The sequence below is a fragment of the Papio anubis genome, chromosome 19, assembly GCF_008728515.1.
Source record: "Papio anubis isolate 15944 chromosome 19, Panubis1.0, whole genome shotgun sequence".
NCBI lineage: Eukaryota > Metazoa > Chordata > Mammalia > Primates > Cercopithecidae > Papio > Papio anubis.
In genome coordinates, this window is record NC_044994.1 from 51,891,227 (window position 1) to 51,917,706 (window position 26,480).

Below are 26,480 nucleotides of genomic sequence, written 5' to 3' on the forward strand. Positions count from 1 at the left end.
CCTGTAATCCCAGCACTTTGGGAGGCCGAGGCGGGAGGATCACTTGACGTCAGGAGTTTGAGACCAGCCTGGCCCACATGGTGAAATCCCATCTCTACTAAAAATAAAAAATTAGCTAGGTGTGGTGGCGGGTGCCTGTAATCCCAGCTACTCAGGAGGCTGAGGCAGGAGAATCGCTTGAACCCTGGAGGCGGAGGTTGCAGTGAGACAAGATCGTGCCACCGTACCCCAGCCTGGGTCTGTTTCAAAAAAAAAAAAAAAGAAAGAAAGAAAGAAAAAGAAAAGAAAGAGAAAGAAAAACAGCACTGGCCTGGCCTGGTAGGTCAAAGACCTAGAATCTGCTGCAGACTCAGCCACTCTCCATGACCTGGATGGTTTTGAGCCCATCACTTAATCTGCAGAACAGTGGTCTGAGGCCAGAGCACCTGTAATGCTTCTTCTAGTGCCAAGATCCTAAGTTTTTCTCTGTGGGGAGTGCTGTGTCACTGACTGTGACAGAGCTCAGATGCTGGCCGGCTGCCTTCTCAATCTCTGAATGACATACATCATGTTCATTCTACATATCCACCCTACACAAAACTCTTCCCTAGATTTACAGCTTTCAAAACCAAATGCTGCCTCTCTTGCCTTGCACAATCATTTCTGACTTTTAAGACTATCTGCTTCCCAGTTTTCTCTCTCTCACTCTCAGTCACCTTGTGTCAGCTTTAAATTACTGACCCCTAACTGAGCACCAGGCACTGTTCCCACCACTTGGCAGGTGTCAACTCATTTCCCAAGGATAAAATTCGATCCCACTAGGTTTTGCCCATGTTACGTGCTTGCATTTACAGGCCAACCGTGTCATGTCAATTTCATATTTCTTTGGCTGATGTGCTACAGCGTGTGGCTGGATTTTACACGGGGACAGTGTGGAAAAGGTAAGCTTGGGCACTTAGGTGGGAGTGGAAGACAAACTGCAGGGTCATTGCCCTAAAGTAGGTTAGAGTGTATGGGGAAATTAACCTTCAAGAAGTGGTGGCGATTATACACAATATGAGGTAATATATATGAGGTAATATATAAAGTGCTAAATCCCATGGTATACTTTATAAATCCTCCAAGATACTCTGGAAATATTTTATCGATCCTCTCAAGGCCAGGGAATGGAGAATTGAGTGGGAGACTGTGTAACCCTCAGGTGTGATGCTTCTCTCTGAATTTCCATGGTGTCCTGACACTCCATGGGTCCTGCTACACAGCAAGAACAGGCAACCCAGGCTCGGTGCCCCTGAGAGGACGTTTCTAGAAGTCCACTTTTTCCACATCATACCTCTCCTCCCTGCCACACACTCCATTCTATTTCTTTGCTACTTAAAGTAACAAAGTTATCTTGAATAAAGATATTAACATTTTATTTTATTTTTTTGAGACGGAGTCTTGCTCTGTCGCTCAGGCTGGAGGGCAGTAGCACGATCTTGTCTTGCGCTACTGCAACCTCTGCCTCCCTGGTTCAAGCGATTCTCATGCCTCAGCCTCCCAAGTAGCTGGAATTATAGGCATGCACCACCACGCTTGGCTAATTCTTATATTTTTAGTAGAGATGGGCTTTTGCCATGTTAGCCGGTCTGGTGTTGAACTCCTGACCTCAGGTGATCCACCCACCTCAGCCCACCAAAGTGCTGGGATTATAGGCATGAGCCATTGCGCCTGGCCAAAATGTTATTTTGTTAATGATATACAGGCTCACTCTAGAGATTGGAAAGCACAGAAAAGCATAAAGGAGAAGAAAAACAAACAAGCAACCCTAAATCAGAACATATCCAACTTCAGAGTCACTGTTGGTAAGTCAATTCTGTTTTCTTTTCCCCAATTCATAACCCTTGAAGACATGACCACCACGCTACACTCCCCACCTGTGACACAGAGAAGGTCTGAGATGAAGAGTCCTCTCCGTCACCAGAAGCAGCAGCGAAAACCCATCCAAAGGGTTCAAGAAAAACTTGCATTCTGAAAAGAGGAACAAGGGTCAGTGGGAGGCACGCCTGACTCCTCACAATTTTTTCCTACAATTTTGAAGGAGAGTCGAGGACTGGACCATAAAGGCTTTAGTCTGAATTCAGCCCCAGTGTGAGAATTAAAGAACAGAAACCGCCAGACTAACCAGATTCTTCTTATTCCAGCTGACCTTGAAGGTGCTGCAGAAAGATTTTTAAAATAAAACATCTTGAGCTCCCCTTTTCCTCCCCTCAAACCTTCCCTTTCACCCTTCCTAGATACACACAAACCACAGCTTCACTTTTGTCCAGCTAGCTACATAAAGTTTCTCTCTTCTTCCCCTCTGTCTCATTAACTCCACTCCCTCAGCCTCCCTCGATTTTCCAATGATTAAAGTAGTGGGCTTTTTAAAAAGGCCTCCAATTAGCACCTCATCAGCTCCAATTAGAGGAGACAAAAGCAGTGTAAAGATAACTCAGTGAGAGGGGCCGGCGCAACATCATGTAATCACTTAAGACAAGCATTGAGCATTCTTTCTGCGGACCACGCTGGGCCTATTCACCTTTCTTTCTTCCTTTTAGATGCATTTAAGACTGTTTTGCTGGGAAGCCAGGCCTCCCAGGAGTCTCATAATTCCTCATTCAGAGGCTACCTGTTTACAGCTCACAGAGTCCAAGGACCTAAACAATCCTATATTGTCTGCCTAGTGCTTCCTTAAACTCCAGCCCCATAATGGTGTGTTTTCTGCCGCCAGCCGAATAAGTTAAAGGCTGGCTTTATACTCCCAGAGTGTTCTCCTTGTACTGTCTTCTAATTACAAGGGAGGGCAACAATGTATTTTTTTCAATGAGAGTTCTTTGGAGCAGTTAATTTGGTGCCTGTACTAAATGCCCCCAAACATTAATTAGGGTGGAAGGAACCCTAATTTCCTCAGCAGCTTTCCTTTCCACTTACTTCCCTCGTTTTCACATAGGCCTGGATGAGTCTCCATAATGAAATTACCTCATTAATGCCTTTATTCTTCACAGTAACTCATTCAAAACCGACCATTTAGCTTTAATTTAATGCTGTCAAAAGGAAAAAGGTGCATTCATGGCTTTGATTAGCAAAAATGTGCCCCCTCCCAAGGGGTGGACAGATTTAAATTATGAAGATGGTAAGTAGTGAGTTATAATTGGGTACAAGCAGCACTTCAGGAAGGCTTCCCTGCTTTCAAAGCCCGGACTGGCCAGGCTGCGGACTATTAACTGTGTCCAGGGCCTTGTTCTCGGGATTTGAATTGATGGCAACTTCACTATAAAAAAAGAAAATGGGGTTTAATTTTTGTTTAATACACAGTGGGGTTGTATTTACCCACAGAGCAATAGCTTTTCAATGAGCTCGGGCTTTGTTCCCTGAATAATTTATTATCCACGCTTTCCAACATGAGTTTTGAAGAGCACCACGCATGTCACGGTTTCTGGGGAACAAGAAAACCTGAAGTGCACAGACTGAGCAAGTGAGTGGTTGACCTAACACCTTGGCCAGGGTAGCACCAGATCCACGAGCTCAAACCACAGGATTCATCATCGTTTTTAAAGCTACAGCACATTGGGGAATTTAACCTTGAAAAAATTCTTCCCTCATGTTTTCTCATTTGAGACAACAATCCTGTGAAGTGAGATTCAGAGAGTAAGCACCCGGTGAGAAAGCTGAGGCTGAGGGGCCCAAGGGAGTTACTCAAAATCACCGTTAGTGGCAAATGCAGGACCAGAAGCCACTAGTGTATGCCAGGGAAACACAATACTTTCAATTTTGACGGTGGAGTTGCTTTTTTTTTGTAACATCCAGGGGGTCAAGTGTGTTTACATTGGCTCAACCTCAATTTGTATATAAAGAAGACAGTCTACGTCACCAGTCGATGCTATCCTAGCTGCAATGTCCATGTTCTGTATAAAATGATACAGCACACGGGTCATGTGTCAGTGAATCATGAATGAATCAAATAGGTCTTTCTGGGTCCAAAATAGTGTTCGATCATTGAGCACAAGCTGAGAGAAAGACACACACGCAGAGAGAAATACCTTATATGAAAGACCGACAGAAGTATGTTTATTTCTAAACCTCAGTCTGGTTCAGGCAAGATAGGGCTTTCCAGTGATGAGATAAATACAGTAAAAAACAAATAAAACCAGATTGTTCTTTTCTTTCAAAACCAAAAAACAACCAATAAGGCAGTATGGAGGTTCAACAGAAAGAGTGTGGGACTTGGTGTCAGGTCGACTTTAAAAATCTCACCCCTGCCATGATCGTGTTACTTTAGTGTTCTCAGCCTTAGTTTTCTCCTTGTTCAAGGGGACGATAAAACCCACATGTAAGGATGAAATAAGATAACACATGTCTAGGGCAAAGATATAAACAGTGTCTTGCAAGTTTCAGAGTGAGGAAAGGATGGTAATAATAACCATGTATTGAAGCAAGCTAAATGCTTGGAAAAGCATCCCATACCTTGGAAGAGCCCTAAGATGCATCAGTTCCTATATTTTTATGTGAATTCATATAGTATTTAATATTTATGGCTTCTGTGATAATATTTTCAGTGATAACTATTTCAAAATTGGTAGATATTAGGCACGCTATTAAAATACTGTATGCATTTCTGAGCAAAGATTATTATATTCATCCTGCACACATCAAGTAGAAGTAGCTCTGACCTTTTAGAAAATACCAGCAGTAGGAAACAGATGTATTTTTTACATCGAGTCATTGCAACTTCATCAGATAATTTGCATATGTTTAACTTCATCATTGTCAAAGCTAAGCATGTTATTTACAAAAAATTTTTTTCTTCATCAACAAGGCAAAATATCTCCCTTAATTAATATAATGTTAGTGTTTTAGCAAATAATCCATCATGCCAACATGAAAACCAATATTTTTCTGGCCTTTGGTCAAAATTCACCGGGCTTGGTCATTGTTGAAGTAACTCCTCCCCTGTGTGTTCCTGATCAAGAACCTTATTTTTTGACTTGAAAACATGAAAACACATTCAGGGATTGAATAGCTGAGAAACACTAGGACTCCTCTGCAAATCTTCTCAGGGAAAGTTTCTTTTGTGTTGGTTGCTGTATTCCTCTACCTCACTAAGCAGAGTGACCTTCTCCTTTCCTATTTATAGTGTGTGTGTGTGTGTGTGTGATTGCAAAAGGTTAGAATCCCACCAGCTGGCTTGGCTTGTGAGCCTTCCTGTTTTTATGACACAATGGTCACACAATGTAGACTGCACTCTCCATTAAATGCAGTATTACATGCAATGGACACATCACTGCAAACCCTACTCCCCTTTCCCTTATTCCAATGGTGCAGTTTTTAGATATGGCCTTGGGATTTTAACACTAAAAGAGAAGAATTTGTGCAGAATCTAGTTATGCACTCCCTCTTTAAACTAGAACTTTCTGCTGTAACATCACTAATATTAATAAATCAGAATGATTTAGTTCTAAAATTAGAAACATTATTATATTATATTATATTATATTAGCAAAGTATTCCACATGATTCCAAATTGCAATTTGCTTGGAGAGTATTGGAAAATAGGTGCTATCATGAGTTGACTTGTGTTCCCCCAAAAAGATATGTTTAAGTCCTAAGCTCAGTACCTCAGAATATGACCTTACTCAGAAATAGGGTCATGGCAGATGTAATTTTACAGTAGTTAAGATGAGGTCATATGGAATAGGTGAGTCTTAATCCAATATGATAGTGTCCTTATAATAAGGGAAAACTTGGACAGAGAGACAGATGTGCATGGAGAGAGAGAAGACAATGTGAAGGCACACAGCAAGAATTGGAGGGATGCATCTACCAACCAAGGCACAGCAAAGATGGCTGACAGGCCACCCAAAGCGAGGAGCAAGGCTTAGCACTGATCCGTCTCTTCATCTTCAGAGGAAGTATGGCCCTGGCAATGCCCCGATTTTGGACTTGTAGCCTCCGGAACTGTGAGATAATACATTTCTGTCTTTAAATCACCCAGTTTGTGGTTCTTCATTTTAGTAGCCTTAGAAAACTAAAATAGGGGCTAGACAAATACTTTTAGAATTGATTCTTTAACCTCATTATAAGTAATGGGTCTTACAGTCATCATGATTATGGGTGATTTATTATATAAATTATATAATATATATAGTATATGGCCTTATTAGGGCAATATTTTATTTTTATTTTTAGTTTAGTTTAGTTTTTGAGACAGAGTCTTGCTCTGGTGCCCAGGCTGGAGTGCAGTGGTGTGATCTCAACTCACTGCAACCTCCATCTCCTGGGTTCAAGTGATTCTTGTGCCTCAGCCTCCCTAGTGACTGGGATTACAGGTGTGTACCACACCACCACACCCAGCTGATTTTTGTATTTTTTACTAGAGATGGGGATTTGACATATTGGCCAGGCTGGTCTCAAACTCCTGGCCTCAAGTTATCTGCCTGCCTCAGCCTCCCAAAGTGCTGGGATTGCAGGCATGAGCCACTGCGCCTGGCCTATTTTTTGTTTGTATAATCCTTTTCTTCCTAAGATCTTCAAGCAGTAACAGTTGATCATTGATAGATATTAGAAAATATATTTCCGGGGCACTCCTTTGATACCTTCTCCTTCTTCTCTCCCTACCCCATTCTCCTCTCCACCTCTTCTTCCCAAATGTCTCATCTACAGGCTGCTTCAATATCTTGCCTTTCCTCTATGGTGTTCTTGACTACACAGAGAACACCAGATGTCAACGTGGCCTTCTCACTACTAAAAGGAAATTATTTTGATCTCTCATTGGTAAATGAACATAATATGTACATTTCATATATATATATAAGAGAAATGATATATTTATAACAATGACACATATTGAGCATTGGATAAAAATAATATCTGACATTCACTGGACACTCATTATGACCAGGAACTAAACTACAGCTTTACACATATTTTCTCAACTTAATTCTCCAAAAAGTCCTATAAGGCCCCTGGCATTATAATATCATTATACTCTTAAAAGATGAGGACACTGAGGCACAGAGAGTTGACATTCTGTGTCACAGTAAGCTAGGATGCAACACAGTGAGCTAGGAACTCCAGCTTGAGAGCTTTGCCTTTCTCCTGTTCAGAAATGCTAGCCTCCTCCTACTCCTTCAAATCAGAGCCGAAAGCAATGGCTAGCTTTTCTCTGCAATGCAAGTTTCTCATACTATTTATATATAGTATTCTTTTTTTTTTTTTGAAACCGAGTCTTGCTCTGTTGCCCGGCTGGAGTGGTGTGATCTTGGCTCACTGCAACCTCCACCTCCCAGGTTCAAGCAATTCCCCTGCCTCAGCCTCCTGACTAGCTGTGACTACAGGCGCACACCACCACACTCAGCTAATTTTTTGTATTTTTGTAGAGACGGGGTTTCACCATGTTGGTCAGGATGGTCTCCACCTCCTGACCTCGCGATCTGCCCACCTTGGCCTCCCAAAGTGCTGGGATTACAGGCATGAGCCACCACCATAGAGCGATCTATCTATCCATCTATCTATCTATCTAATTCTCACCACCAAAAAGCAGAATAACTAATATTAGGAAGAAACTAATATTAATAAGCACAAGTTATGGACTGAGCATTGTCCTATGTCCTTTGACACGTTACCTCTTTAGTCCCCTCAGCAGCTTGGTCAGGCAGGCATATTGTTACGCCCGTTTTTACGTGTGTTGAAACTAAGACAAAGAGGTTAAGGGATTTACCAATGCTGCACGGTGTGTGAGGAGCAGAGCTGGATTCTAATACAATTTTACCTGAAGCACATGCTCTTTGCAGGACAATGTGTCTTCTAGGAGGAAACAAAGGCCAAGAGTGCTTTCAAATGACGTGGCGATGAGGACCATCCAGGAGGTCTCCGGAGAGGGCTGATATGTGGATTTGGCTAGGAGAGCACAGCCTTAGAGGACCTGGAAAGGAAGGAGGAGAACCTTCAGTGGAAATAAGCTTGGAGAAAAGTCGAAACAGGATTTGTACCCTCTGATCGTAGAAATAATCCTAACAATCAAGTAATGTTGACAGTTTAAGAAACTCTAAGGCTGCTCAGCCAGAAGTAAGAGCTGGTCCAAGTGACACCATGGTAGGTGTGCAGGGTTCCTCCTCTGCCTACAGGGAGGTGAGCAGGGATATCTGGGAAGAGGAACTTAGGATTACGAGGCATGGGGAATCTTGAATGAGGCAGAACTGAGAAGCAAGTGAAAATTTTCTTCATAAATAAGTGAGACACAAAGTTGAAAATGCCTACCGAGTTCAAGGGCTGGTACATAGTAAGTGCTTAATAAGTACCCATTTCCCTCCATCTCTTCTTCTCTTTTATATAATGGGGCATTACAATCTGTGTAATCGAAGCAGGGAAATAAAGCAGCGAATCCTGTTGTAATCAAAAAGTTATGTGAAAGATGTTTAAAGAATTTTGTAAATTCTTCAGACAAATTAAAAATACACATGATATGAACTTGAAGGAGCATCAGAGCCATGAGTTTCAAGCAAGGCTTTTAAAAATGTGGGCTGGATGTATGCAGTGGTCTTGGACATGACCTCTTCTAGCCCTGAAAGCCCCTGTCACCTTGTTGCTTGCTCCTTTAAGCAGTCTGCCTTAGATACCATTTATTTGTGTCCATAAATTCTTTCTTTTAACAGGCTGTAAGCCCCCAGAGGGCAAGGGTACCTTCTATTCATATTCAGTTTTGTTCTTTTGGTCCATAATTACTTCACTTGATATCCTGCCCCAAGTATTCTCATTCCTATCTTTTCTACATTATGTACATATCTGCCTTTACCAATAAGATAGGAACTCCTCAAGGTCAAGCACCAACACACCGGTATATTCTTATTATCACTTCCTGCTCTGGAGCACTGGAAAAATTAATTTACATTTCAAAGCCACTCTTGTGCCTGGAAAAATTCTCCTGGATCTGTGCTGGTTTCCTTCCTTGGGTCAGGGCCAAATTATAACCCTTATTGTGCATCAAGTGTTTCCACAACATAATTCAGTACTGTGTATGTCGTAGGTAGTCAGCAAATAATTGTTGTATTGAAAAGAATCAAAGTGTGGCACCCCAAAATATGCCGTTTTGGTGTAAGGATTGTTTTGAACTTACAGCAATTTGCTCTCTGCTCTCTCCATTTCCGTAAAAAAGCAGGGCATAATTTTACCTTTGTAAAGGTGACATCTGTTGGAACGGTATCTCACTCTTCCATAAGAGGAAGAGAACCACTCTAAGACACTCCTGTCACCTGGGATGACTCTTATCTGCATAACAAATAAGAGTCTGGTAAGGGTCGTGCTAAATGACCCTTATTTACCATACTTTTTTGTCCCCTTTCCATGACTTAGCATTCCTCACAAGCCCCAAACCTTTCCCCTTTGTCTAGCTTCTTCTTCACAATTTATTGCTCTTTGTTAAGACACAGTATACAACCCCTGAATTCTAACCACTTCTCTGAGTTACTCATCGCTGAGTTCTCCAGCATGTATGTGCAGTGCAAGCATAAATAGACTAATTTTTTCTTCCTTATATCTTTTGTAACTTTAATTTGCAGAGCCCCAGTCACTGAACATAAGAGGACAGAGGAGAAAGCTTTTCCTCCCCTAAAGTGTGAATTATAGTTTAACATATGATAGTTAAAAATTGTCCAGTCATGTGGCTTTTCACATTCATGAAAGGTTAGTTTGAATATGGGAAGAAATGTCACACAACCAGTGCAGGGAGTAATATTAATCAAGAGCAAGGCTTGTAGTTAGCTTTATTTTATTTCTTGCGTCTTGATCTAAACAATAAAAATAAGAAGGCTGGTCATCATTTAAAAAAACCATATTCATTTTACGGGGGTAGTTTCCCAATGAATACATAAACTTGCGAGCCTTTAGGAGCATCCATCTCCTTTGAACCCTGACCCATTTGATTCATAGTAGACTACGGGCCCATATGGAAGAAAAGGAAGGCAGTTTAGAACTGTGCCTTGGAAAGCGCACGATTTCATTTTCTTCACCGTGGTTGTTCTGGAAGGAAAACTGAACACAAACCTCCTTCTTCTCTCCCTTTCCTTCCTTGTTGCATCTGGTCAATTCTAACAAACATTACTAATGACCAGGCTATATCGGCATTACATAGTCAAGTAGCCCATTCAATTTGCTCAAAAGAGCACAGACATAATCAAGCATTTGGCTGAATGAACAATTCATACTGAATAGGGCAAATATTTGGATTCAAGTATAGGTCAGCAGCAACCAATTGAAATATTGATAAAGGAAGCCTGTGGGAACTAAATGTACATAATAGAAAGAAAGAAGGAAAGAAAAGAAAGGAGGTTCTCAAGGGGTGAGGCAGGGCAACAAGACCACAGCGGGTGATTTGTCTCCCCCATAGGAAGGTAGGTGGCTTAGCTGGGGAGGTGAGCAAAGCCGTGGCTGACAGCCTGCAATTCTAGCGGCAGGAAGCACTGTGTTCGAACTGTTTTGTGTAGTTCCAAAGCATAATTCATAACCTACTACAAAAGTATTATAAAACATTCTAATGGGAATCCCCCTGCCCCTGCCCACCTGACTTTATTTAAAAAGAGAACTAGGCTAAAGTCTCTTTGTGGGTTTTTATATTGTCCTATTCAGAGGTCAGGTCTCACCAAGGCTGGTTTTGCTGGCTTGAAAACACCTCCCCCAGAGCACTGAGGAATCTCTAGTAACCTCCTTGCCTCCAACTCCCATCATTCACTCACCCGTGAGGCTTAGCAAATCCAGACCTCTACTGCCAAAGTCAATGCTGGCCACACTCACAGCCCGTTTATAATGCCTTGCTTTATGGGTGGTTTCATTTTCAAGCATCCCCTCTGCATGTGGGCATTCACGTGCCCCAGTGCCACACTCAGCCACATCCTCTTCCTCCTAAAAGCGTCAGAAATCCACATTTCCGACTTAACCACAATATTTAGCTTTCTTAGCATTTCTGCTTCCACCTCCCCATCGCCCGCTACCCCTCCCCCACCTGCAGATTCCTCCACAGGCCCAGCCAATTTCCACCCAGTTCTTCCCTGCAAAGCCTCAGTGAGTGGTGATTGGGCAAAAGGCTGGCTGTAACTATAGTTTTCCCGGGTTTGCACTGTAGTGGCAGCCATCAGTGAGACAGGGCAACAGCGTGTGCCCCCCACACTCGGAATCTGATCGAGCTTGTAGGGTTGTGGATAATCATTTGGCATCCAGGGTCATTTCTCGGAAATGAAAATTCTACCTCCAGCCTCCAACCCCGAGGGACTGTAATGTCCTTCAGAGAAGAGAGGACTGTGGGCTGTTCTGAGCTTGTCTGGAACCCTTTCCTTGTGCCACCTTCCAGGAATGTGCCGTCCCCCGGGGACAGTCCCCTGGGCAACAGAAGGCAGAAAGTTGCAGATCCCTGTCAGGAGAAACATAAGGCTGGGCTATGTGTCAGAGAGAGAAGTGGTTTACTGCTGGAGGAAGGTTCTAGAAGGAAGGGACATGTCTTCAACTGAGAACAGTATTTGGATATGAGGAGATGGGTGGGAAGGGTTAACAAGATTGTGTGTGTGTGTGTGTGTGTGTGTGTGTGTGTGTGTGGTGGCAGGCTAAGCAAAGGCCTAGAAGCAGAGGGTGGTCACTGCCAAATAAAGAGTCAAAATAACATTCGGTCAGTCAGAATCTGGGATTCATGCAGCACGGTCTTCCTTGGCTCTTACAGTTTTATAAACAATTCATTGCAAACATCCTAGCTTCCCTCAATAGGTAAATACATTTAAAAAGAGTGCTTGTCTGTTAGAATGATAATGTTGGAAATAAATGTTGAAATCTTTATAGATTAATTGATATGGCTGGGATATGTTTTAAATTATTTTGGCAAAAAAAAAAAGTGATGGGGGATATATAAGACTGGTAAATTGGTATTTTTGAAGTGGGGTGATGTGTGCTGTGTGGGATTTTTATGAGTCTTTTTACTTTTGTGCATACTTGAGAACGTTTGTGATACAAATTTTTAAAAGAATTCACTTATATCATTTTTAAAATTAATTTAAAATCTTAGAAGAAACTTTGTTTCCAGCCTTTCCCATCTCTTACTATAGTGTTCCCAAATCATGTTTCCATGGCAGCATCAGCAACACCTGGGAGTTTGTTTAAAAAAAAAAAAATGCAGCTTTCAGGCATCCACCCCGGCCTGTGCAACTGGAATTTCTGGAGAAGGGCCCACGAGTGTGTTGAAACAAGGCTGCAGGTGATTCTGATATTTCGTAAAGTCTGAGAACCACTGTTTGCCTACAAGCAAAGAGCTTCATGAGCTTTCTAGACCATGTCTCCTATAGGGATAACGTTCTTTTTATACGTATCCTCTCCTTGCTCTGGGCTTTCTCTTTTTCAAATGGGAACGTCCTATCCTTTGAAGTCTCGGCATCTCTCTTTTAGTTGCTTACAGCATCATTCTTGGCTGGACACTCTCCAGCCTTGCTATATGGCACGAGGTGCCATCACCCGTGAATAAGCCATGGGTTTAGTTAAGTATGGGATAACGCGTTATATTTCGAGTCTATTCTGCGTGGTGATGAGTGTATTTTTGGACAAAAGCAGTGCATTCATTCAACTGCGCCATCTATATACAACCCGGACTGTGCCAGGCGCTGTTCTAGTCCTTGTCTTCAAGGAGTTCACAGCTGCGGGGGCCACATCTGTAGAAGAGGTGTCGTAACACCATGCAACAAGAGGAAAATGCACAGCCTGTTTGCCAAGTCTCGGTGGGACTCTATCATGTCCAGAAATTATGCTTGCTTGCTGATTTCCTGTTTGCATTATCCTGTATCAAATGAAGAGAGAGAATTATGATATTACAATAGTCGATAATTTAAGTTCCAGGAGGGATTTTAAAAAGGGCCAGACGTCTCCCGTATGTGGAGCAGTCACTGGGGTGCACCCATAAAGTTTAGTGAAGAGTTTGAGGCAAACTCCTCGTGTTCTCTCTGCATGTGTGAATTAGCCAAAAGAAATAGCCTGGGGTTGGAGGTGGGCCTGGATGAATCAAAATTTACAACTAATTTTTCCTTAGCAGACAGTTGAAATGTAATGTAGGCGATAGCTGAATATTCCCTAGCAAGTCTTTGGTAGAGAATATAGGGGACAGTAGAAAACCCCTTTGGCTGACCTCTATCACTTGGGGTCCAGAAATTTCTGCCACATAATAAATGTGTGTGTGTGTGTGTGTGTGTGTGTGTGTGTATCTAGTCTTGCCAAACATAAATGTGAAATCAAAGCAGGCCATCTATGATTTTGGCAAGGTTCTAAATCTCTTCTGAATAAATTACTGAATGAAAAGACCTAACTCCAACCCTGAACTGACCTTTACATACTCCTTTCATCCCAGGAACCTCTTGTTTTTTCCATTATTGTCACACATGTAAACATTAGTGGTAAATGCAGTTGTACTGTGTTTAAAAAATAAAAAAGAAGCCCCTTATGGGTAGGAGTGCTTGGTTGGTTAATTGAGAAAGTCCATCAAACATAGGCTTTTTAAAAAGCAAATATTTTCATTTAGCTTAAAGCATAGAAGTGTATATTCAACCAATCTTAAAATATAAGCCTATCATCTTCTTTTCCTTGCACAGGATCTACTGATTAGAGCTTTTCATCATCTGTTTTGCACAAATCACATCCTCAATCCATTGACAATGATTTCTAGTTTTAGTTTCTTTAAACTGCAGAGACACTGCAACAGAATAAAAGTGTAGAATTATACTAAATTTTAAGCGCTTCCCCCAAACTTTCACAGTAATCTTGGCCATCTCTGATTTAATAAAAAAAAATATGTTTTAGTGACTACTTTTTTTTTTTTGAGGCAGAGTCTTGCTCTGTGCCCTAGGCTGGAGTGCAGTGGTACAATCTTGGCTCACTGCAACCTCCATCTCCCTGGTTCAAGTGATTGTCCTGCCTCAGCCTCCCAAGTAGCTGGGGCTACCGGCGTGTGCCACCACGCCCGGCTAATTTTTGTATTTTTAGTAGAGATGGGGTTTTGCCATTTGGCCAGGCTGGTCTTGAACTCCTGACCTCAAGTGATCTGCCCACCTCAGCCTCCCAAAGTGCTGGGATTACAGGCCTGAGCCACTGCACCTGGCCAGTGACTACTTGTTTTATTACCAAATCTCTTGAATGTATTCAATTTAGTGCTCATAGACGCAGGATTCATTTTCAGTGCACTCATTTTTATAGATTTAGCCAGTGTTGGATTGGCTACATAATTACACTAACAAGTACTTGGGGTTACACCTGAATGGCCTGGCAGCTCTCGACTCTCCTGGCTCCTTCTTCATTTTTCCTCAGTCCTTTTCTCTAACAGAACGCATTGAATTCCATCTTTGCATCTGCTTCTCTGAAACCTCTCAACTAAAACAGCACACAACACACCTAGTAGAAAAATTCATAATGACTGAAACCAAAAAATCAATTACTCTTTCAGGAGATTTCCTGAGATTAGAATCCACATTAAACAGTCCAGGTGTGGTGGCTCACACCTGTAATCCCAGCACTTTGGGAGGCCAAGGCAGGTGGATCACAAGGTCAGAAGACTGAGACCACCCTGGCTAACATGGTGAAACCCCGTCTCTACTAAAAATACAAAAAATTAGCCAGGCATGGTAGCAGGTGCCTGTAGTCCCAGCTACTCGGGAGGCTGAGGCAGGAGAAAGGTGTGAACCTGGGAGGCGGAGCTTGCAGTGAGCCGAGATCGCGCCACTTCACTCCAGCCTGGGTGACAGAGCGAGACTCCATCTCAAAAAAAAAAAAAAAAAAAAAAAAGAGAGAATCCACATTAAACACAATCTTTGATGCCTATGTAGGCACTTTCATTCTTTTAGTGATAATGGCTCAGAAAGAGAAGCTTGAAACCTTACAGTATGCTTAAACATAAAACAAAACCTCCCTTCTCTAGTATGTACTATGCATTAAGCCAGGAAGCTAGAGCTGTGTGTTTACTAAATGCATTGCTATTAATATCAGAGTATTATAACACTATTATAGGAATCTGTAAAATAGAGGAAAGAAAAAGGAATTTTTCAACTAAGTAAACGTTGTTTGGTGAAAGGTGAACACATGAATTTAGGAAAGTTTTATAAGGATCAAAGCAAAGAGGACTGTGAATTAACTGTCATGTAACCAGAACATTCAATTAACTAGAGCCTAAACCAGTGGTCCATCGACACCCCTGATCACCAAACAATCCCAGTGGCTGGAGCAGAGCTGGGATGGCCCTGTGGCATGAGGGTCTGCTGGGATCTTGCATCCAGGTCTTTCCTCCAGAGCCTGTCCAGATGGAGTGTGGTGGAGTGGAGGGTGGCTTAGGAAATGAACCAGGTGTCCTTTTGTGCCTGCATTTCCCAGGCTGGTTTTGGTGTGTTGCAGTGCTGTTCCATCCCAGGCCTGACACAATGGCTGCATCATCACACACGAATCTAGGGCAGAGTCACCCTAGCGATAGGTCTTTACTCTATGGTTATCAAATTTGGCATCAGTTACATAACTACGCTAGCAAGGTCTTGATTTTGGCAGTTGAAAAGGTCTTGGGTAATCACCTGGAGAACCTGAGTTCTGGAAGGCAACTACAGGTCCTCTTCATGCCCTGTGGCCCTATCTGGCCCTCCATACCAGTGGTTTTCAAGAACGGCCATACTTACTTCCTGGGTTTTTTTAGGAACATGTGTGTCTGTGTGTGTAGGAAGGGTAGCTGTTACAACTATTAGGGAGCCTAGAACCTACCTCTGTTTTGCATATAAATGCAACTTATTTTTATGGCAAGTATCCATAATAATTATATGTAAAGTAAAGAAAGATTATACTTACATTTGGTTGGAATTTTACTGAGTCATTCAATGCAGCGCATGGTACCTGAGTCACCAACACTTAATTTGGATTTGTGGCCATGATATTTAGGATGATGCTATGAACAGCCATAAGCATCAGGCTACTTGTGCCTTCCAGCATAGTTGTGTCTGCGTATTCACACATGGAAATACATATTCATTATAATGACTTTGCTTTCATTTATTCTTTATATTACTGCAAGGACATTACAGGGATTAAATATGTGCATAGACAAATTTTAGTATCTGTGCATCTCATTGTGGGATACTAGAGGGGAGAGTTACACAGTATTTGTTATGAAAGCGGGGCATTAGGTCTGATAAGGTTGAGAAATGCTGTTCAAATGCAACTTGCAGCCCCCAGCTATTCTGCTGCGCTGGAATAATACGGAAATGTGTTGCTTTAGAATATTACTTCTGTGGGCTCTGCCCTGGCAAGCTGTAGTGACTGCTCCTGTGCTTGACATTCTGCAGCTGTAACATAGGTATCCTGACCCAAGCCCTTCACTTGTGTGTCGTTGGCCCAGTGCTAACCCTGCTTCTTGGAGGAGGAAACCCTGGAAAGTTAGGTGCAGGATTAAAGCTCATATAATTCTAATGGCTGGTACGGAAAGGTGGTCGTCTGTAAGAAGCCGCCTCGAAATATCCTATTTCAGTCTTGTATCCAGCCTAGAACATCAACTTTCCTTCACTCAAGCGGACCAAAAAATGGAGAATCAACACATTCTGTCTATTTCCAAAAGAAAAACTTCATTAAACCGAGGTAATTAACAGGATCTGCCTTACGGACAGAATATTAATTTGATGAGAGCTTGGTCCCTAAGGAAGTATCTCTGATGCATGCCCAAGAGCCTGCAGGAGAGCAGCAAACACCTGCCTTCACTGTCCTTCGACAAGGAAACGACACACTTTGCATCCATGAGAGCCCCCAAGCGGTTCGGCGTTGAAGCGAAATCTGTCTGTGTTGTGACACTGCCATTGCTGCCGCCTGCAGGGCCACTGCCACATCTGACTCACATTCTAGAAGGAAGGTATGTTTGTCGCAGTGAATGCAGCTTGCGGCAGCTGCCTCGTGGAGAGGTGACAGGCCGCTGTGCTGAGGCTCCCTGGGCGATTCAACTGCACCATCTGCCGTGTCAGCTTGGAACTGCAGGAGACGCTAGAGGGGAAGAGGGAGAAAGGAAGGGAAGCAAAGATTGATATGACCATATGGTCTGCGTATTGAGCTTGCTGTCTTTTACATTTGTGACTTAGAGGAACCTGTATCAATAAAATGTTATTATTCTTATTCCACGGTTGAGGAGACTGAGACTCAGAGAGGTGAATTAACTTTCCACAAGTTCACACAGCTAAGTGGTATGCTTGACTTTTGAACGAACGTTGCTGATCAGGCAGTATATTAAATAATTTCACTTTTAATGTCTCATCTAGTATACCAAGCCTTTGAAGTAGGAGCCTTTCTGATTTTCAGAAATGCAGAACCTGAAACTTACAGACATTAGGTAATTTATCAGGGCTCCAAAATCGCAAAATTAACAGAGTTCTCTCTGGTTCCAAAGCTTACAGCCCTGAGAAATGTAGAGTTGAAGGTGGACAAATAGAGACAGAATAATATTACACCTATAAATAAAGACCACTGCCCTATATTAATTTTGGATTTACTGCCACTCTTAGCACTTTCCAAGGAGCAGATTTATTTAGCTTTACATAGCACATAAAGATGAGAAAAGATGTATGTAAGTAGAAACTTGGTAAACTGGACACTTCGTTAGGGACCTAGGAAGCTCACGATTGGAATAGATTCTATTGGACATTGAATTGTTGCAGAAAAGAAGGAATCTAAATAAGCTTTTCTGTAAAAAATAGTCTTCATATTTTGCTTGCAATTAAAAATAAAATTAACATTTGTTTTCCTTATATGAATACAAAATTACAGATCAGAATAAAGCCGTTTCACCCACTTCCCCGACAAACCCCTCCTCCACACTATCCAATTACACTCCCCAGAAGTAATGATATCTGTCTAGATCTTTTTCTATGCACTTGCTTTCCTATCTTGAAAATATATGTTATTGTATTATCAGTATCTTTACATAAATAATATAACATCTTCAAATTGCTTTCTCTCCTTGTGACCCCATTTAAAACTATGATTTAGAGCTCTTTCCATGTCAGAACATAATGATCAGCTTTATTATTTTAAAAAGTATTTTATAGAATGAATACATCACAGTTTATACAACTGATTTCCTATTAATGAACATTTGCTTTGTTTCCAGGTTTTTTTTTTTTTTTTGCTATTATAAACAATGCTGCATTGAACATCTTTGTGCATGCCTCATAGTACACACATATAAGACTCTTAAAGATAGATACTAGACATGAAATTGCCAGGTAGTAGAGCATATACATTAAAAATATGAATAGAGTCAAATTGTACTTCCAGAGTGTATGTACCCAGCACCAACATCCACTCTTCCCATTGCCTTTGTCAACTCTTATTATTATTACTTCTAAACTTCAGCATTAATTGTGGGTGAAATTATCTCAGTTTAACAAATTACATTTCTCTGATTCTTAGAGTCTAAGTTTCTCTTCTTGTGTTTACCCAGTAATCCTGTCCTGATTTGCCTATTATGCCCTTCTTTCTATAACATAGTTTTTCCTTATTGTTATATATTAATTCTTTTATTTAAATAAAAGTATTACATTTTGAGGTAGTCAAATTTAAATCTTTTTCTTTATGGCTTTTAATGGTTTATGGGTTGATTAAAAATCCTTCACATAGAGCAAGATTATTCTACATAGGCTGTTATATAACATTTTCTTTTAATACTTTTGAGTTTTTGTGTTTATATTTAATCTAATTGGATTTCACCCATGTTAGTGGTGTGAAGTAGGGACTGAACTTAGTTTTTCCAAATGGAAAGCCTATATTCGAACAACTTTTATTAATGATCTAGCCAATGATTAGAAGTGCCAGTTTTATTACCTACCAAAGAAACACACATAGGTCCATTTCTGATTCCTTTTTTGTTTTTTTGAGACAGAGTCTTGCTCTGTCACCCAGGCTGGAATGCAGTGGCCTAGTCTTGGCTCACTGTAAGCTCCACCTCTCAGGTTCATGCCATTCTCCTGCTCAGCCTCCCGAGTAGCTGGGACTACAGGTGCCCGCCACCATGCCTGGCTAATTTTTTGTCTTTTTAGTAGAGACGGGGTTTCACCGCATTAGCCAGGATGGTCTCGATCTCCTGACCTCGTGATCTGCCCGCCTCAGCCTCCCAAAGTGCTGGGATTACAGGTGTGAGCCATGGCACCCAGACTTTTTTTTTTTTTTGAGATGGAGGCTTGCTCTGTCACCCAGGCTGGAGTGCGTGCAGAGTGGTGTGATCTTGGCTCACTGCAACCTCTGCCTCTCAGGTTCAAGCGATTCTCCTACCTCAGCCTCCTGAGTAGCTGGGATTGCAGGCTCCCACCACAATGCCCAGCTAGTGTTTGTGTTTTCAGTAGAGACAGGGTTTCACCATGTTGGCCAGGCTGGTCTTGAACTCCTGACCTCAAGTGAGCCTCCTGCCTCAGCCTCCCAAAGTGCTGGGATTACAGGTGTAAGCTACTACACCCGGCCCCTGATTCCTAATTCTATCTGTGACTTTTCTATTTGTTTACTTCCTGGTATAAAAATATTACACCCTTTTAATTATGGTGGCTTTATATTTTTATATTTTAATATTTGTTAAAGCAAATCTTTCTTTTTTGTTTTGTTTTCAAAATTGGCATGACTAATTTGTGCTGTTACTCTCTTTTAGGAATTTTGGAATGAGAGTGTCAAGTTCCCAGAAAATCCTGTTGAAATGTTGTTTGGGGTTGTTTTGAACATATATATCAATTTTGGGGAAATAGAAAACTTTACAACATTTAATCTTTCTACCAAAGAACATGGTACTGATTGCCATTTGTCTAGCTTGTTTTTAAATGTTTGTTGCGAAAGGTTTATAGTTTCTACAAAAAAGTCACATACCTTTCTTGTTAGATTTATTCCTGGATCCTTTATATTGTTTGTTGCTATGGTACATATAATCTTTTAAAAATAATTTTCTCATTTCTTATGGCTGGTACAAGGCAACACTATGGATGTTTGTAATTTTTAACACTATGGATGCTTGTCTCCTGTCACTCTATTGCAATCTCTTACGTGTCTTGTTATGATCTCTTGGTTTGTTAAACATAGATTATTATATATTGTGCAAATCATGATAGTTTTGTCTATTCTTTCCTATACTTGTGTCTTTAGATTTCCTGGTGTTCTTCAATTTTACTACAGTGTATGTATGAGTGTGTCTCCTTTCTATTTAATTGCATTTTGTTTGCTTTTTGAATCTGAAATGTTATCTTTCAATAATCCAGGAAAATTCTCTGCTATTCTCTATTACCCTGTCACCTTCTTTTTTCTTTTTCAGTTTGTTTTGTTTTTTGTTTTGAGACAAGGTCTTGCTCTGTTGCCCAGGCTGGAGTGCAGTGGTGCAATCATGGCTTACTGCAGCCTCGACCTCTTGGGCTCCATACATCCTCCTGCTTTGGCCTCCCAAGTAGCTGGTACTACAGGAGTACAGTACCACACCTGGCTAATTTTTTTAGAGATGTGTTCTCACTATGTCGCCTAGGCTTGTCTCAAGCTCCTGGGCTCAAGTAATCCTCCCACCTCAGCCTCCCAAAGTGCTGGGATTACAGGTATGAGCCACCACACCCAGCCATGCCCTGTCACTTTCTAATGTTTCCATCTAGAATCCCAATTAGCTGTACATTCATTCTTGTCATATTGTTCCATATGTCTCCTCCTTCATATTTTTCATCTTTGCCTCATGGTCTTCAATTTGCTTTTCTTCAAATCCATTTTCCAGTTAGCCAATTCTACTGTATCTTACCTGCTGTTTAAACCATCCACTTCATTTTAAAATAATAATTATAGTTTTCATTTACAGAAGTGTTTTTGGTCCTCTTCCAAATCTGTCTGATCAAATTTGATAGTTCCATGTTCTTTGCATTTTTTCAATGCCTTTTTTGCTTAAATCATATTAAACATACTTCTTGTTGATGGTGTATCCAGTAATTCCATATATGCATTCTTTGCAGTTCATTTCAGCACTTTATTGCTTCCATAAACTCTTACTCCTTTTTTCCCCCCGTGTTTAATGATTTTTGACGAGGGACTCATGTTTCTTGGAAATGTGTTTGTGAGACTTTTCTTGGAGGACTGAGTTTAAAGTATGTGCATCCAGAGGAATTTGTGTTTGCTTCAGCCAGGTGCCTGGGAACACTATCAGCCTGGGATTATTTGAAACTAACTTTTCATTGCAGACCATTTGAGGTCACAGAAGTTGTTGAAATCAGGCTGGTGATGCCTACGGAGTCACTGGCTCCCCTGTGGATGTTTTCACCCCGACTCACCCATCAAGCACGTTGTACTTTGAGTATCCAGACTTTGGATTAAGGCTCAGATCCAGTTTCCTCCCTTGTATTGGTTCCTAGGGTTGGGATAACAAAGTACCACAAATTAGGTTGCTTAAACAGCAGAAACTTATTTTGTCACAGTTCTGGAGGCTTGAAGTCCAACATCAAGACGTTGACAGAGTTGGTTCCTTCCGAGGGATGTCCCACACTCTCCCCTGGCTTCTGGAGGTTTGCAGGCCATCTTTAGTATTCATTGGTGTGATGGCATCACCCCAAACTCCGCCTTCATCTTCACATTCTGTGTCCGTATTTTCCCCTTTTCATAAGGACACCAGTCATTACATTACATACATTAGAGTCCACCCTAAATGACCTCAATTTAAATTAACTCATTACATCTTTAATAACCCCATTTCCAAATAAGGTCATATTCGGAGGTACTGTGGGCTGGAATTTCAACATATGAATTTTGGGAAACACAATTCAACTCATAACATCCCTGTTTTGTCCCAAGCTTTCTTTCCAGTCCACATGTACATTCACATGGACAAAGACACATGTACACGTCTATTTAAATGGAGGCGCCAAGTAACAAGGGACCAGCAGATATCCGGTGGTAAGTACCAACTCAAGTTCCTACTGGCCTCTTTGGATTTGTCATTTCTTTTTTTTCTTTTTCTTTTCTTTTTTTTTTTTTTTTTGAGACTGAGTCTCACTCTGTTGCCCAGACTAGAGTGCAGTGGCATGATTTCTGCTCACTGTAACCTCTGCCTCACAGGTTCAAACAATTCTCCTGCCTCAGCCTCCCGAGTAGCTGGGACTACAGGCATTTCTGACCTCCAAATAATCCCCTTAGCTTTCCATCAAGTCAACCATGCATCTAAAAATATGTTTTAAAAATTTTAATCATCATGTTAAGTTTCATTAAAATAACGGATTTTTTGTGAATATTTAGTCCAAAATACACCTGGAAATGGGAACCCCTTTTGATGTAAGATGAACGTAGAAGTTCACATGATTTCTCCTTGCAAAGAAACAAGAATTTCAAATTATTGGTTTAACGTGACCAACATTTTTGAGTAAATCTGTCAAATATTCCTTATCTTAAAAAAGCACAAGATATGAAGGTGATGAAAACTAAACAAAATATAATCCTGGCAGGAATTCTATGTTTAGAAAAAGAAAATATTCAGCAGCACTGTGCATACTGCCTGAACTGGTGAGATGCTAATATAAATTTGGAAAGATTCAAATTTGTTTTCTTTCCCCTGACATATTTTTTGAAAAGTTTGAGAGAATCCTCCAATAATCTTTGTCCCACTAGCAAATTACAGAGCTATAGAATGAAGACTATCTGCCAACACATAAGATCTGAATATAATATTCTACTTAGTCACTTGATTGACTTAAGTAGTTTGATGCTTATAAAGTCTTGATGCATGTGCTAATGTTTCAAGTGGTACATTTTATAGAGAGGATTTGTGTTTGCTTCTGCCAAAACATGGTTTCACAAATAACTCAGTTCTCAAATACTAGGACGGAGATTCGTTGAACCATGCCATTAAAAAAAAATTGATTTTACACTTTTCCACCCACCTCTTTCACAACAGCACAGCAAAACTTTAGCTTCTTTCCCCAAACTCCTCCTTCCCCTCCAACTTCATGCCTTGCCTTCCCCAGGCCTGCCTGTGTCCCCTGACTGTGCTCCTGGCAAGAACTGTTTTCCTCCCACTGTCACTGTTTTTAAAATGAGATGCATTCTGCAGCATTCTTTCCCTCTTCTTCTCCCTTCTCTTCCTCAATTCTATTTCTGGATGAGCACATTGGCACATGTTTTTATTGTCAGGTTACACTTTCCCCCTGGTCAAAGAGAAGATGAATATGGAAGGGAGGCTCCTACATATTATTTATATTTCAAGTCTAATACAGAGGTTCTCAATGTGTGGTTCACAGAACTTGTTAGAAAGGCAAATATTCCAGTTCTACCCCCAGATCTACTGAATCTCGCATGCTGGGGGTGCAGCCAGCAATCTGTTTTAAACAGTCTTTCCAGGTGATTTTTTTTTTTTTTTTGAGATGGCGTCTCACTCTGTCGCCCAGGCTGGAGTGCAGTGCCATGATTTTGGCTCACTACAACCTCTACCTCCTGGGTTCAAGCGATTCTCCTGCCTCAGCCTCCCGGGTAGCTAGGATTACAGGCATGGGCCACCATGCCCGGCTAATTTTTGTATTTTTAGTAGAGATGGGGTTTCACCATGTTGGCCAGGCTGGTCTTGAACTCCTGACCTCAGGTGGTCAGCCCGCCTTGGCCTACCAAAGTGCTGAGATTACAGGCATGAACCACCGTGCCCAGCCTTTTTTTTTTTTAACCTTTCTTCTCTTACCAGGCGTGTGTGCAGTTCCTTCCAGAGGCCCCTGGCGGTGCTGACAAGTATCAGTCTCTTCTTACAAATGCTGGCAACAGGAAAAGCATATTTCCAAAGGGCAAGCGTTCAAACATGTAAGTGTGAGCATTTCACTGCCTCCTCTTCCAAGATTAGAGTTTTTGGACAAGAAAAAAAGCAAGTCTGAGAGCACATAGCCACGCTAAGCTACTCAATGCCATAAACCAAAAAAAAGCAATATATCTCTAGTCTTCACCTTTTCAAAATGTATCTCACCAACCCTGGGGTCTCTTAAGTGGCAAAGGACAAGAGGATGAATGACTAACTCATTTCTGTTGAAACAGGTTATAGAATGTTTGCAGTTCACCCCAGATATGAGGGCTGAGTTTTAGAGTGAGGACTTTGTTAACCCTCACTTGCAGAGCATTTGTTTGTTGAGGGTTTTAACAGTTGGATTAGGTTTGACTGAATATTACAGAAAACTAAAAATACTAGTAATTCCAGTGGTTAAAAGAGACTCAAGTTCCTTTTTCTCTTACATACAAGGCCAGAGGCAGGCAGTTGTTGATGAAAAGAGTCAAACTCTGTAAAATATTTGAAGAGATTTATTCTGAGCTAAATATGAGTGACCATGGCCTGTGACACAACCCTCAGGAGATCCTGAGAACATGTGCCCAAGGTGGTCGCGGTGCAGCTTGGTTTTATACATTTTAGGGAGGCATGAGACATCAAGCAAATACATTTAAGAAATACATTGGTTAGGATGGGCGCAGTGGCTCATGGCCTGTAATCCCAGCACTTTGGGAAGCCGAGGTGGGTGGATCATGAGGAGAGGAGATCGAGACCATCCTGGCTAACACGATGAAACTCTGTCTCTACTAAAAATACAAAAAATTAGCCGGGCGTGGTGGCGGGCGCCTGTAGTCCCAGCTATTTGGGAGACTGAGGCAGGAGAATGGCGTGAACCCAGGAGGCGGAGCTTGCAGTGAGCTGAGATTGTGCCACTGCACTCCAGCCTGGGTGAAACAGCGAGACTCCGTCTCAAAAAAAAAAAAAAAAAAAAGATAAAGGATTATGGAGACCAGGTTTTATTGTGCAGAGGAAGCTCTCTGCAGACTTCAGAGAGAACAGGTTGTAAATTGTTTCTTATCCGACTTAAAAAGATGCCTGGCTCTTAGTTGATTATCTCCTGGATCTGGGAAGGAAGGAAGAAAAACAAACGGGAGAGGGGATTCTCCATAGAATGAGAATTTTTCCCAGAAGAGGCTTTGCAGGGCAATTTCAAGGTATGGCAAGGAAATACATTTTGAGGTAAAACATTTTTATTTTCTTCCTTGTTATGCCAGCGTCAGATTGGAAAGTAAGTCACGATATACAGGGCTAAATAAAACCCATCTGATGAGAATTTATGGTTTGTGGGACATGACTCCCCAGACCGTTTAGAAAGGGGTCAATGACTGGGGTACTGGCTGCATGATTGTCAGGGACCCTGGCTCCATATTCTCTCCACCCTGCCATCCTGAATGAACCACTTCCTAGTATAAAACAGCTGCTTAAGTTCTCAGCATCATATCCAAATTCCAGCCAGCAGAAAGGAGGAAGGGCTTCCTTTAAGGGAATGTTGTAGAAGTTACACATAACTTTTGCTTACATCCAGTGACTGATACCTAGTCACATGACCATCTCTAGTTGCAAGGGAGGCTGGGAAATGTAGTCTTTATTTTGGATGGCCATGAACCCAGCTGAAAACCAGGAATAAACACACTAAGGGAGAGAGTTAGGGACAATTAGCAGTATCTGCCTCAGAGGTCCAATTTTAAGGGCCATAGGCCACACCTACACCACTTCTGGCTTTCCAGGTCTGTCTCAGAAATTGTAACTTGAAGTTTTTTGTTTTTGTTTTTTAGCCAGTTCTGCTGGTAGACTTACCTTCTTTTTCCCTCACTTCTAATTAGATTCAATAACTACAATAAATCAGATGGCTCTTTGGGGTGCCGAGGAAGTTTTAAATTGCTTATTATCATTTTTCTGAGATGGAGTCTCTCTGTGTCACCCAGGCTGGAGTGCAGTGGTGCAATCTTGGCTCACTGCAACCTCCGCCTCCCGGGTTCAAGCGATTCTTCTGCCTCACCTCCTGAGTAGCTGGGACTACAGGTATGCACCACCACATCTGGCTAATTTTTGTATATATACATATATAATATACGCACATATATACACACATATACACATATATACATATATGCATACATATATACACACATATACACATATATACACACACATATATATACACACATGTATATATATTTAAGTAGAGACAGGGTTTCGCCATGTTGGCCAGGCTGGTCTCGAATCCTGACCTTAGGTTATCCACCCTCCTCGGCCTCCCAAAGGGCTAGGATTACAGGTGTGAGTCACTGCACCCAGCCACTTATTAATTCTTTACATTCTTCCAGGCAACTCACTTTGGAGACTTCTGAGGTTGCAAGTGCCACATTCTGAAACTACTTGTGATTCTCTGAAAGACAGCACCTTGTCTTGGAGCAAGAACATGAAGCAAAGCACTCTTTGTGGTGGAAAAGATGTGGCTTGCTGTGATAAATGGTAGCTCTTTGGGGTCTTTAATAGTATTTACAAGTATAAAAAGTGTTGATTGAGATAAAAAAGTTTGAGAACTGCTGAGATACATACTCACTAATGAATCAATCACTGTGGCCAAGACTTCTCTAACAACTGAAATTCACATTCATTCATTTACATAATAACTATTCACCTACTGTGTTCTAGGCAC

General features: G+C 41.4%; 1 protein-coding gene and 1 long non-coding RNA gene across 2 annotated transcripts in view; both read right to left on the bottom strand.

Moving 5' to 3' along the window:
* Window positions 1-1,622: 1,622 nt before the first annotated feature.
* On the bottom strand, window positions 1,623-13,875 carry LOC103879770. Its single transcript, XR_640535.4, has 4 exons — window positions 12,076-13,875; window positions 10,728-10,893; window positions 7,769-7,921; window positions 1,623-1,989 (listed from the first exon to the last, which is right to left on the bottom strand). It is a non-coding gene; the product is annotated as an uncharacterized LOC103879770 (long non-coding RNA).
* A 936-nt stretch (window positions 13,876-14,811) lies between these two features.
* CCBE1 (collagen and calcium binding EGF domains 1) overlaps window positions 14,812-26,480 on the bottom strand; it is a 286,745-nt gene continuing 275,076 nt past the window's right edge. The window contains exon 12 of the mRNA XM_021930180.2: window positions 14,812-17,013. Coding sequence (XP_021785872.1) covers window positions 16,651-17,013 — 363 coding nt within the window. The 3' untranslated portion in view covers window positions 14,812-16,650. The remainder of the gene's footprint in view (window positions 17,014-26,480) is intronic.